This window comes from Paroedura picta, chromosome 10 (genome assembly GCF_049243985.1).
Source record: "Paroedura picta isolate Pp20150507F chromosome 10, Ppicta_v3.0, whole genome shotgun sequence".
Taxonomy (NCBI): Eukaryota; Metazoa; Chordata; class Lepidosauria; order Squamata; family Gekkonidae; genus Paroedura; species Paroedura picta.
In genome coordinates, this window is record NC_135378.1 from 87,850,659 (window position 1) to 87,862,925 (window position 12,267).

At 59.7% G+C, this 12,267-nt stretch overlaps 2 protein-coding genes and 2 non-coding genes across 11 annotated transcripts in view; all 4 read right to left on the reverse strand.

Moving 5' to 3' along the window:
• Positions 1-436: 436 nt before the first annotated feature.
• Positions 437-5,912, reverse strand: NOP56 (NOP56 ribonucleoprotein). The gene is made up of 12 exons (XM_077301380.1): positions 5,642-5,912; positions 5,437-5,532; positions 5,221-5,335; positions 4,515-4,676; positions 4,203-4,401; positions 3,682-3,869; positions 2,776-2,927; positions 2,049-2,149; positions 1,602-1,750; positions 1,262-1,383; positions 957-1,067; positions 437-839 (listed from the first exon to the last, which is right to left on the reverse strand). Exons 1-12 carry the CDS (start codon positions 5,891-5,893, stop codon positions 615-617), a joined length of 1,872 nt encoding a protein of 623 aa, XP_077157495.1. The 5' UTR covers positions 5,894-5,912; the 3' UTR covers positions 437-614.
• LOC143820094 (small nucleolar RNA SNORD57) lies at positions 1,140-1,211 on the reverse strand. The gene has a single exon (XR_013225235.1). It is a non-coding gene; the product is annotated as a small nucleolar RNA SNORD57 (small nucleolar RNA).
• On the reverse strand, positions 1,468-1,538 carry LOC143820095 (small nucleolar RNA SNORD56). The gene has a single exon (XR_013225236.1). It is a non-coding gene; the product is annotated as a small nucleolar RNA SNORD56 (small nucleolar RNA).
• Positions 5,913-6,749: 837 nt separating the features above from the next.
• The window catches only part of DCTN1 (dynactin subunit 1), a 49,502-nt gene continuing 43,984 nt past the window's right edge, over positions 6,750-12,267 (reverse strand). For 5 of the 8 annotated variants that reach the window (XM_077301386.1, XM_077301383.1, XM_077301381.1 and 2 more), the window contains 8 exons: positions 12,088-12,230; positions 11,603-11,769; positions 10,905-10,919; positions 10,374-10,507; positions 8,129-8,318; positions 7,931-8,007; positions 7,531-7,620; positions 6,750-7,441 (listed from right to left, as the gene is read on the reverse strand). In XM_077301386.1, coding sequence (XP_077157501.1) covers positions 7,304-7,441; positions 7,531-7,620; positions 7,931-8,007; positions 8,129-8,318; positions 10,374-10,507; positions 10,905-10,919; positions 11,603-11,769; positions 12,088-12,230 — 954 coding nt within the window. In that variant the 3' untranslated portion in view covers positions 6,750-7,303. The remainder of the gene's footprint in view (positions 7,442-7,530; positions 7,621-7,930; positions 8,008-8,128; positions 8,319-10,373; positions 10,508-10,904; positions 10,920-11,602; positions 11,770-12,087; positions 12,231-12,267) is intronic. The other 3 variants (XM_077301384.1, XM_077301382.1, XM_077301389.1) reach the window with 1 other exon arrangement.

The window sequence follows — 12,267 nt, forward strand, 5'->3', positions numbered from 1 at the left end:
GTGACCCTCCGTGCTTTCTGTGGGGTGAAGGGGTCCCTGCAGACTCATCAGGCAAAGGGAAGCCTCAGGGCTGTTGGGCTTGCCCCCTGCCTGGAAAGCATGGTGGTGCCTGCATGTTTGGGAGTGTCTGCGAGGGTCTCTCCTGGGGGTGGAGGCCAGGGTAGAGGCCCGTGCCTGTCAGGGATGGATTTCTAGAATGCCCCCCGCCATGAAACCAGCATCTCTGCTGGAACAGTTCTGAGCTGACTTGCTGTGGGTGTGAGGGTCTCTGGAAGACCCTCAGAACTACCTCTGCTGGGCGAGAACCTGAGCTCCCCCCCACCCGGAAGACAAACGTGGCCCCTGGGTTGCAGAAGAGGTAGACACTCTTATAAACAGTATATATTTTATTGGAAAATGAAATGTATGAGAAGGCAGGGCAAACCTCCCCCCCCCCCCAGGGAAACCCCCCCCCCAGCCTGCAAGTATGGCCCAGCTGGCCTTCAGCTCAGTCTTTAGCAAGGCAGGTCCAAACTGGGCTACATTCTCTGGCCCGAAAAATGTTAAGGGAGAATCCCACCCCCAAACGTCAGTCCATTCACCGAGGGAGGCAAGGGGCCCAGTCCCTCCCTCTGCTAGTCAGCCTCCTCACTGTCCTGCTCCAGCGGCACCTTCTTCTTCTTCTGCTTCTTCCTCTCTGGGGTCTCCATGAGCGGTGAGAGGGTCCCCGTCTTCTTCTTCTTCTTCTTGGGCACAGCTTCGGGCTCTAGGCCATTTTCAGCCGGCTCAAGTTCGGTCTCCTGCTCTACCTCCTCCTGTCGCTTCCTCTTTTTCTTCTTTTTGGGTTCTGCCTCATTTTCCTGAGGAGAAAGGAAAACTTTCACGAACCAGGGGGCAGCCCAGACCCTCTCCTAGGGGGAGGAATGCAAAAGCAGCCTTCAGCAGGGGTAGGGGCCGGCCCTCTCACCCTGCCTCACCTCAGCCGGGGCCTCCAGCCCTAGGGCCTCCTGGCGCTGCCTCTCGCGCTTCCGTTTCTTCTTCTCCCTCTTCTCCAGCCTCGTCCTGATCTCCGCAGCCGCTGCTGTGGCCTGGGGGAGAGGGGGGGAGGTCAGCACCAGCCCAACTCCCCCCAGGTGCTGGGGCACGCCCAGCCCTAGGCTGGATCAGGCTCATTAAATCAGGGTCTGCCTCCACGGCTGCTCCGTCAGGGCTCACGCTGCTCATCACATCCAGCTGCAGAGGGGGGGGGGAAGGAGGGGGGGCGGCAGGCAGTGCCACTGACCTCCACCACAGCCGCCTTCATGACATCCAGGTTCTTGCGAGGGGGCTCTCCTGTCTCGTAGAAGGCCAGCCGTTCCTCCACCTGCTCCCGCAGCTTGTCTCCAAAGACGCAGGTTGGGACTTCTGCAAGAGGACAGCCTGCCTCAGGGCCTGCCTCGGTGGCTCCACCCAACGGCCTCATCACAGACCCACCCCACCCAGCAGGCTTTGCTCAGACATGAAATGTCACCATTCACTACGTGAAATGCTGTTGACGAAAAATGCAAGCATCACAGCAAAGGGTCTCCCAAGCCCCCCCCCCCAGACTCTCCCAGGCCTCCCACCCGGCACGGCCGCCTCACCAGAGAAGCAGTCGATCCGGGAGGCGATGCTGCACTTGTTGGCCAAGTAGCGGGAGATGCGTCCCTTGTTCTTGGCTGCAGCTCGCCCAATGAAAGTGGAGTGGAAGATCAAGCCGTACTTGGGGGTGTTCCCCCGTGTCTTCAGGGCCCTGCAGCACAGGAGGCGGAGAATCACAAGCAGGACACAAGGCCAGAGCTCTGCCAGTCACAACAGCCAGGCCCTCCCACCTCTCAAGGGACCCCCCCCCCATACCCACAAACACATCTAGCACCAACCCTCTCCCTCTTCTCAGCCCCAGCCAGCTAACCTGCTAGCCCAAGGATGCAAGGAGCACGCTGGGCAGCCACTCAGAGGGTGGGGGCCAGCCCATCACACACACTTGGCAAGTGCATCTGGCCCGGCCCCCCCTCCGTTCTGCCATCACTGTGGCTGCCCTGCAGCTGTACCTGAAGAGGGCCTTCTCTGCCCCCAGGATCTGCACTGTTGAGGCGGGGTACTTGGCCAGGTTGGTGAGGCTCCCAGCGTGAGAGATCAGGCGTGCCCCCACCTGCAGGCAAAACAAAGGGGAAGAGGCCACACAGGCAGACTTGTGACACCGTGCAGGGAGCACAGATCCAAGAGGGGACAGCGGAAGGAGTGCTGATTTTCATACTCTGCTTTTCCCTGCCCAAAGGAATATCCAAGTATGCAATCGCCTTCCCTTCCTCTCCTCACAATGGGCGCCCTGTGAGGGAGGTGAGGCTGAGAGAGCTCTGACGGCACTGCTTGGTCAGAACGGCCACGACAAGCCCAGTGTCACCCAGCTGCTTGTATGTGGAGGGAGAGCAGGGAATCAAAGCCGCATGGCCAGCTTAGATGCTGGCTCTCAGATGCTGCCATTTACTACCCCCCACCCTCACCCCTCCATTGCAAAAGAGTCTAGATTCATCTCCGGGAGAGGAGTCCAGCAAAAATGGAAACCGTCCTGCCTGCCCACAAGCCCATCCCTCCTCCCCCTGGCTCAGATCAGCAGTGATTGGCTGTCAGCAGCAAGAACTCAGTGGATTGACAGATTCACAATGTACATCATATCTGGAGCCATGTGGGGGCGGGGCTTTCACCCTTCCCCAGGCCTTTCTGGCCTGGGCTGAGCCTGCCTTCTGGCCCTTGCAGGCCCTGCTCTCTTCTACTCACCACTTCGCCAATCAGGGCAGAGAGGCTGGGGGCCACTTGGCTCATCTTGGAGCGGAGGTACTCCTGCAGGCTCTTGCGGTATTCAGAGAGTGAGATGACGCGGCTGGAAAACCTCTCTATGTTGATCAGGTCAATGGGAGAGATGTCCATTCCTGTGTAGAGGAGGATGCATGAGAACTGGGGGTGGGGAGACAGGGAAGAAGGCACCGTCTCCTCCTCTTCCTCAGGGCAGCCCACACTAGGCACCAATAAGGGAAGACTCCGGAGCTCAGCAGGGAATAGGTACACATTACCACCCGCTTAAAGAGGAAGTGTTCCAGAGTGCTCGCCTAGAAGCCTTCGGCATCACATTTTTTCAACTGCTAGTTTTCTTCTATATTGTTCTAAGAGCCATATAGTCAGTTCCATGAGAATGCATGTCCACTGACACCATGGGAAATGGGGGACTGCATGAGCATGTATTCCTCCCCCCACAATGCACTGCACAGAACTCTGCCGTGTCTGCATGCTTTCATCTGCTAGAGCAGGGGTAGTCAAACTGCAGCCTTCCAGATGTCCATGGACTACAATTCCCATGAGCCCCTGCCAGCGCTCGTTGGAGGCCCCCTGTGCTAGAGTATGGAAGGCAGTCTAAACAGGGATAACAACACAATGAACCCCAGCCCTGTGTCTTCAGTCGACAACTATGTACTGAGAACAGCAATTTTGCATCTAAAAGGCACCTTTTGACCACTAAAGATGGATGAGAATATGGCCTCCCTTCAGCGGTTCTTACGTCTCGGCATCCTCCTCCCACTGAGATTCTCAACACCCTCTGCTGGCGTGTTTGGAACCACGACCTGCCCGGAGAATCATTAGCAGACCCTGAACTGTGGCGGCATGTCCACAGCATCCAGTGCCACTGACCCATGGATGAGCGGGAAGCCTCCAGAATGGCCTGTGCTTTTGCACTGTCCATGACGACCTCTTCTAATTCCTCCAGACTCTCTTCACTCAGTTCCTTCCGGTTCCTGATGAGCTTGGCCAGGCGGCAGTAGGTATAATTATCACTCACAATCTTGATCAGCTCTGGGAAGTGATACCCGTACCACTCTCTGCCAGGATAAGGGGGGAAAATCAGAAACAGCTGGCTTTGCCTGACAAGAGAAACCAAATACCAACTAACTTGTGCCACAGCTTAAATGCTAAGAAACTGCCTTGTTCAGAGCACCAGTGGGGAAAGATCTGTCGCCTGCTAACAATACATCCCGGGGGAGAAGCAGCCCGGTTGTGGTGCACGCACGGCTGCGGATTCTGTTTCTCTCATTTCTATGCAGTCAGCATTCATGGTAAGCTGCCTGCGGTAAGCAGTGAGAGAGGAAGGGCATCTCCTTCTACCAGAGAGCACCTCCTATAAAAAGGGAAGCACCACACAAGCACCTGCTCACCTGACCCGCATGGAAAAGGTGTTGATGTCCTTGTCCAGTTGGTCCAGAAGGCTGATAGACTGGATGATCATGTTGTCCACCCGGTTGACATTGAACTTGACCTTGGCCCGGGAATATGTGTGGCCCAGACCCAGCTGGGCCTTGGAGGCTGACTGTGATGTCAAACCCTTGATGAGGTTGCAGAAGTGCAGCCGGATCCCTGAGGAGAAGCAAGGGTGGGGGGGAGACAGAGAAGTCAGACCCTACTGTGCGTGGAGAGCTGTCCCAAGGCCTGCAGGTGGGCTCCCACACCTACCCCCCCCCAACTCCCACCTCTAGTGATCTCGGCAACGACCCCGCCTGTCTGGCACTGGCATCCCAGCTCTTCCTGGATGGCGGCACCGATCTTGGCATCGCTGACCCCGAGGACGGCTTTCTTCCGCTTGGCCGGCAAGTGGGTCTCAAGCAGGAGGCGCAGGTCCTCATGGAGGAGGCCTGGAGGGTGGGAGACATATGGAGCGTGTTTTCAAGCAGCGGCTGGAGAGAGACTTATCCTGGATGCTTGAGGCTAGTCCTGCACTGAGCAGGGGATGGGATTAGATGGCCTGTATGGCCCCTTCCCACTCTAGGATTCTAATTCAGCAGTGGGATGGGCTGCCTGAGGAGGTGGGGAGCTCCCCCTCACTGGTGGTCTTCAAGCAGTGGCTGGACAGATCCTTCTCCTGGATGCTGGAGGCTGATCTTGCACTGAGCAGGGGGTGGGACTGTATGGCCTGCATGGCCCCTTCCCACTCTAGGATTCTAGTTCAGCAGGGGAAGGGGCTGCCTAAGGAGGTGGGGAGCTCACTGGCCGTCTTCAAGCAGTGGCTGGACAGATCCTTCTCCTGGATGCTTGAGGCTGATCCTGCACTGAGCAGGGGGTGGGACTAGATGGCCTGTGTGGCCATACTTAGGCCGCTGCCATTTCCCTTTCCATCGTGCCGGGGGGGGGGGGCTCGATGGCCCGGGCGACCCCACCCCAGTCCTCCCGGGATCTCACCTTCGGAGACGGCGTGGATGTTCTCGAGGGCGCTCTGGGCGGACTTGAAGGGCGCGAAGGCCACGAGGCGCACGAGGGCCAGGAACTTGCCCAGGCTCAGCACGCTCTCCTCCACCTGCGCGGCCGGGAGAGAGACCGAGAGAGAGAGGTTGGGGAACCAGGCCCGGCCTCCCGCCCGCCTCCCGCCCTGCCCTCCCGCCCTGCCCGGGGGCTCACCTGGGGCAGCAGCAGCGCCACCTCCTCGGCCTGCCGGAGCGCGAAGAGGGCGTAGCCGGCCGCGTGCTCGAAGACGACGTGCAGCAGCACCGGGCCCTGCAGCGGGGGGGGGAGAGGGAGAAGCTGTAAGGGGCGGGAGGGGAAGGGGACCCCCAGGCACCCCCCCGGGTACCCCCGACCGCCTCCCCCTGGCCCCGCGACCCACCATGGCGGCCTGGCCTCCTGCGCCGCCCTGGACGGAGAAGCGGAAATGGCTAGGCGGGCTCTCCTCGCGAGGGCGCGGCGCACTGGCAGGGAAGGGCTCGGCCCCGCCCCTTCCTCCCCACACCCGGGCCAATGGGAAGCGGAGGCGCCGCTCGGCCAATGGGCGCCGGCCCCGCCCCTCGCCGCCGCCGCCATGGCCCCTTGTCCGCGTGCGCCTGCTAAGAGCCGCGTGGAGAGCGCTGCCGCAGAGCATGACGGGAGGGGCGTTGCACCGCGGGGCTTGCCGGGAAGGCGAGGCTGGTGGGGGAGGGGTCCCGTAGTGGCGCTCCCGGGCCCGATTCCTGCGCGGCGGGCACCAGCCGGGAGGGGGCGCTCTTCTGCCGGGCGGCCCCTCGGAGGGCTTGGCGGGAGTTCTGCTCTACGCTCATGTCAATCATGGCCAGCCGCGGGTGTGGCCCTGCAAGCTCCCCGGGAACCCCCGAGGCCAGCAGTCGGCCTTCCTCCAGAGAGGCGGCCTGGCAGGGACTGCTGCCGGCGAAGGGTCCTTGCGCAGCTCCCCGGCCTGGGAAGACGCGAGAGGCCACCCCAGGGGACACGCAGGGCTGTGCCCTGGCACCCACGCGCTTCCAGTGGTCCGGGACGGGGGACCCCAAAGTGGCGCGCTAAGCCTCCCAGGAGGAGTGGTGGAAACAGTGAGGCCGTGCCCCCGGAACCACCGCCCACGCACCGTCACTGGGCCCCTGAGGGAGCCAGCAGACTCCACGGGGGCATCACCAGGGCTCCTGGACTGCCCTATCGTGCGGCTCTCTGGGAATCCTGGGTGCAGCTATGGTCACCCCATGTCAAAACAAAGCTCAGCGAAATGCAGAAGAGGGCAAGGAAGAAGATCGGGGCGGGGGTGGGGATATGCATGTGTGGGGAAACCCTGTCCTGTGGCAATAGGCCGATGCCCAGTGTGTTGGCCCCTTCAGGGCACCGTGGGCTGCTGTGGGACTCTGAGCTGGTCGAAGGAAGCCTGGTGGGCCGAGGAGCCTAAGAAGGGACTCCTGCCGATGGAGCCTGGGCAGCTGTGAGACAGGACCGGAAGTGAAGGCACAGAGACCAGGGTGTAGAGTTCAGAGTTTATTCATTCAAAGAGCTCATCATACAAGATGCTTTTCTGGCCCCCAAGGGAGGAGACCGCAGACCCCAGTCTCTATGAATAAGTGCTGAAGATAGAGCTGCCCAGAGGAATGGCAAGAACAGGCCAGCAGCTGCAGGAAAGGGAGGCTCTGATCCCGTTGCTCAGGGGTCCCAAACACTCACAGCAGACAAATTCCCTCCTTCCAGGGGCAGCACAAGCTCACCTAAGGCCCACCCCACCAAGGCTTCTCCTGCCAGTCACAGCAGGGGAGCCACCACAGCCCCCCAACCACCACAACCCCCCCCCAAACTTCTCCCAGGGAGCTAACAAGGGAGCCCTTCCTCTGGGCATGCTCTGTGGAGCCAGTGAGGAGGTCGGGGAGGGGGGGGGGGACAAAGGCTGCTCCTACACTTTCGGCCCCCGCATGCAGGATCCTCTGAATGGGAGGGGAGGCCTCCGGTCCCAAGAGAGCCAGGAAGAGCAGAGGAACAGGCCTGGCAGGGCATGCGGGGGGGGGGGGGTGTCCTGGCCGAAGCTCTCTTAGGAAATGAGGCGGGAGTGGAGCTTCTGCAGCTGCTCCGGAGTGAGGACCAGCTTGTGCACCTGGCCGTGGCCCGGCTGGCAGGGGAAGGTCACTTTGCCGATGAAGACCGTGTCATCCCTGAGCTCCTCTTTGGCCTGGAGGAGGGAGAACAACAGGCAATGGATCAGGAGAGGGCGGGAGGTAGGAAGGCCCCCTTCCCCCCCAGCCTGGCCCAAGCCCTCACCTTCAGGAAGGAGGCAGACGGGAAGGTGCCAAAGTCAGTGGGGACGCTGGCTCCTGGGTGCTGCAGGACCGTCGCCTTCATCACTTCATCCTGCCAGAGGGAAGCAGACCGAGCCCTTACTGCCCCCCGGCCCAAGCTGCCCGTGCCTCTGCCTGTGCCTCAGCCCCTGCCACATTCAGCCTGCCTGGAAGAGGCAATCTCGGCTGCAGTCCACTGCACCTGAGGCAAGGCCTAGAGGTGCTCTGGGTTGGGGAGGGGCCAGAGGCAAGGGGACCACGCTGAGGGCACCGGGTCACAGAATCATTGAATCTGGTTCTGGCAGCCCAGGGCCTGCGGTGCCGGTTGTCCAGCTAGGCTCGTGCAGAGATCCTTCAAGCAGAAGAGAACCCCCAAGAGTTACCTTCAGCCTCTCAATGGTTTCGCTCAGGGATTTCAGCCGTGCTGTCTGCTCTAGAAGCTGGGCTGCTGGGCTGACCGCTGCACACAGAGGGAGAAGGGGAAAGCAGGGCTGGTTTTCTGCATGCACCCCTCCCCCCCCCCCACAGGCAACCCCCAAGAGCAAAGAGTTGCCTTCCTTCCAGCCCCACACTGGACACACCTGCCTTCTGCCGGGTGACGTCCACCACTTTCACGGTGGCACTCATCTGGTAGAGGGTCTCCAGCAGTTGGCTGGTCTTCCGGTACAGAGAGCCAGAGACCACCTCCTCTGCTGGCCTATCCTTGGGCAGCGAGAGCTTGGCCACTTGCAGTGGGGGCAGCAACGCCAACTCCCTCCGCATCTGAGCCCCCTGCACAGGACAAGAGGGGAATTGTCAGAGGGGTGCTGGATGACCCTTTCCTGGAGCCACCTGCCCACACACTGGGCCTGAGCTTCAGTTCAGAGCAGTTTCATTCCTGGGGGGGTGGGCTCTTCTGTCGGGCTTCTGCAGAACAGCCTCAGGTCCTGGCAGATGGCAAATACTAGGCAAGTCAGTGATCAGACAGGCAAAAAGGGACTACAGGGAACATGCTGCAAAATACACCAAGAACAACAATACAAATGTCTTCAAATGCATTAGTAGCCAGAAACGAGGCAGTGGGGCCCTTGGGGGTCCAAACGGTGAACAGATGCAATGGTCTTGGGTTAGGGTAGCGATCCCCAACCTGTGGGCCACGGACCACATGTGGTCCTTCGACTAATTGGAGGTGGGCCCCGAAGGACACCTTCTCCCCCCCCCCCCCCCGGCCCTTTACAACACACTCCGGGTGTCATTGTCTCCCATCACTCCCAGGTGGGACTCTCTCGTTGCAGAGAAACAAGCTCAGGGTTCCCATTGATTTGTCATTGTCATGAGTTAAAATTTCTATGAAAATAAAATGTTCCTTATGTTCATTGTTGTGGCGTGTCTGTATCTTATTTTGAAGGGATGTTTAAACAATACCATAGCGATCAGAGAGCATTAGGGCAGTGGTTGAGAGTAGAGGAGTAAACTACCCCCCCCCCACCAGGTCTCAGTAAAAGGCGTTGAGTGGTCCCCAGTGATAAAAAGGTTGGGGACCACTGGGTTAGGGGTTCTATTCCTGAAACCTTTTTAAAGCTATTTACCATTGTTAAGGTTTGCACTGCTGGGTTGTGCCTGGGTGGGGCTGTTTCTGTATATGCCCAGCTGCAAAGAGAGCTTTGCTTGTGAATTACTGTGACACAGTCTCTTCTTCTGCTAAGCAAGGGCTTCGATTCAGACTTGTTGGATCTGCACTGACAGAGCTAAGATTTCGGCACGTGGTGGAAGTCAGGATGTTTGTGTTAGCTGGGAGCACCGTCTGAGAAGCACCCAGTTAGTGCTCAACCAGGGCTTCTTGAATGGGTAGTTAATGAATTTTTAATATATTTTTAAGTTTGTTAAACATTGTTAAACATTTACCAGGTGACATGATTATATGTGGTCATGCAAACTCATTCCCTGCCCTCCCAAAATGGCCAAAGATAGGGCTGGAGGGGGGTAGCAAGGGGAGGGGCCCCAAGTGTGCATGTGCACAGCTCTGCTTCCCAACCCTATTCTGCAGGATCATGCCACTTCTGGGGTTTCTCGAAGACTGAAGAAGTTTCAGGGGTTTCTCAATGGGGAAAACGTTGAGAAGGGATGGTTTATAGTAAATTGTCTGTCAGTCTACGAATTCTAACCTCTCTGCTAAGGCGAACAAACCGGTCAGTCCTAGAGGAGATCAGCCCTGACTGCTCTTTAGAAGGCCAGATCCTGAAGATGAAACTCAAATACTTTGGCCACCTGATGAGAAGGAAGCACTTCCTGGAGAAGAGTTTAATGCTGGGAGCGATCGAGGGCAAAAGAAGAAGGGGACGACAGAGAATGAGGTGGCTGGATGGAGTCCCTGAAGCAGTCGGTGCAAACTTAAATGGACTCCGGGGAATGGTAGAGGACAGGAAGGCCTGGAGGATCATAGTCCATGGGGTCGCGATGGGTCGGACACGACTTTGCTCCTAACAACAACAAAAGCCTTTCATCTACGGCCTTTAGAGTATCTGGAGCTGTTATTGGACTATACTAATTAAGGTTTCGTAGAGAACCAAACAGAGCCTTCTCCTGCCTTCTGGCCTCCCAGGAACCAGCCTCCCCCCCCCACCTCGGCTTTGAGCATCACAGACCAAAGAAAGAGGCAACCTGCAGGCCTGAGCTAGGGATGGAGCAGGAAAGCCACACCTCCCCCTGGCCCACTCTGTTTCGACCAAGTCTTCAGCCCACTTTCAGGGCTCTCTTCCCCCTTGCCGCTGGCACCTGCATGTCCCCCACCCGACAGCCTTGGCCTGCCTCTTCGGCCCACTGAGGCTCCTCTCCAGATCCGCTCACCTTGAGCTGGTTGTTCTCATTTTTGAGGTGCTTGATGGACAGCTGCATGGCATCAATTTGCTGGAGGAGGAGCGGGGAGTCCTTCACCTGTATGGGGCCTGACCCACCTATCACTACCTGGCCAGCACCGACACCTGCAAGGAGGGCAGAAGAGAGTTGCTCTCTGGGCACAGGGCACTGTGTGACCCACTGCCTCGGGCAGACGGAAGAGGACCCTGTCCCTTGCATGGCGTGGGATAGCTGCCTGCAGAAGGCGAAGGCCAGCCCCAAAAGAGGAGGATTGTGGCCATGGGTGCAAACACATAGAACACAAGTAAGAATTGGGCAGCATCACCCCAGGCACTAAGTCCTGCCCTTGAGGTATACTCCCGTGGCTTCTGCCTGTGCTCAGCTCAGACCCCCCTGGCTGGCTGCCCCTGCCAAAGGCTCCTCCCTATCCCCATCCTAATGAGAGGAGCCTGGCCCAGCTTCCCCTAGCCCTCCCCCTCTGTCCTGCCCTTGGCCCAGGGAGGGGGGGGCAAGCAACTGTACCTCTCTGCTGTTCCTCTGCAGGGCAAGCGTGAGAGAGAGGAGAAGCCGCAGAATTAGAAGAGAGCTTTTGGAACGCCCGGTGGCAGCCACAGCCTGCCCTGAGAGAGGCCAGCCGAGTCGCAGAGGGACGCTCTCCCCTCCCGCTTGCAACCTCTTTCCCTGCCCGCCTGACGAGGGCCCCATCCCATGCACAGCACCGTCCACTGCTGCAGGGAGCAATGCCTGAACGGGCCTTTGGGGAAGGGCAAAGCTGGACTGGCGGACGGGGCTGCAGGAGAGCCCTGCCTGCCCCCATCACTGGTCAGGACCCAGATAGCTCTGGGGGGCCTTTGCAGGCACACGGCAATCCTGATGCCAAAGCTGCACTTCTGCTCCTGCTGGCTGAAAGCCCCTTTCTAACAGAGAGTGGCTCTTGGGCCCTTCTCCCAAGCAAAGACCCGTCCGTGCTGCTGGTGGTGCCCCTGCTGCCTCCTCGCCAACAGCAACCTCACCCCCCTCCCCAGAGACGCCCCCTCCCCTGTGCCCCTTTCCCACGCTTGAGCCGGAGCCGTGCTCGCGCCCGGAGCAGCCCCCTAGTGAGTCACAATGCAGAGTGCCCCCCCCGGGTGGGGGCTTGGTGGCAACTGGCGGAGAGCAGCCCTGCTGAACCGCCCACCTCCGGCCAGTGCCAGGATCCTCCCCCCACGCAGCAGCCTGACCTCCTGTGATGCCCGAGAGGACGGAGGCGATGCCTGAGGCCGGGGCACCCCGCAGGCCTTCGATGGTGCGCTTGGACTGGGAGTTGAGCCGCTGCTTCAACTCCATTTTCTCTGACTCCAGCTGGTCGATGTCTGCTTGGAGGGCATCCATGGTCTCCTCAAACTCCCTGCAGGGGCACACAGGGAAAGGGGGAGAGGCAGAGATGCTCACAGGACCTGCGGGCAGAGAACTCGAAGGGGGGTGGGGCTCCTCTGCTGCTTGAGGCAGGGGCTTCTCGGGCCAGGTCTGCTTGCCCTTCTTGGTTCTGCCAGCACCCTCCTGGGCCAAACCCGCCTCCTCTGCCATGGGTGACTAGACCAGCCTGTCCAGGGGAGGGCTGTGCATAAGCCTGGCACCACACTGCCCCACGTGGCCCAGGGCACCGCAAGCGTGGCTGGGAGGAACCCCCGTGGCTGCCCAGTGCCCGCCTGCCCCGCCCCCTCACTTCTCCTTCTTCTTCAGCAGGGCCTGCGTCTCAGTCAGCCGGGCCTGAATCTTCTCCACCCGGTCGTCAGCATCCTTGGAGGCGCTGTCCAGCTTCTTCTCCAGGAGGCTGAGACGCACGTTGGCCTCGCTCAGCTCCTCGCCCTGTGGAGGGGAAGCCACTGGGAGAGCAGCACACGGA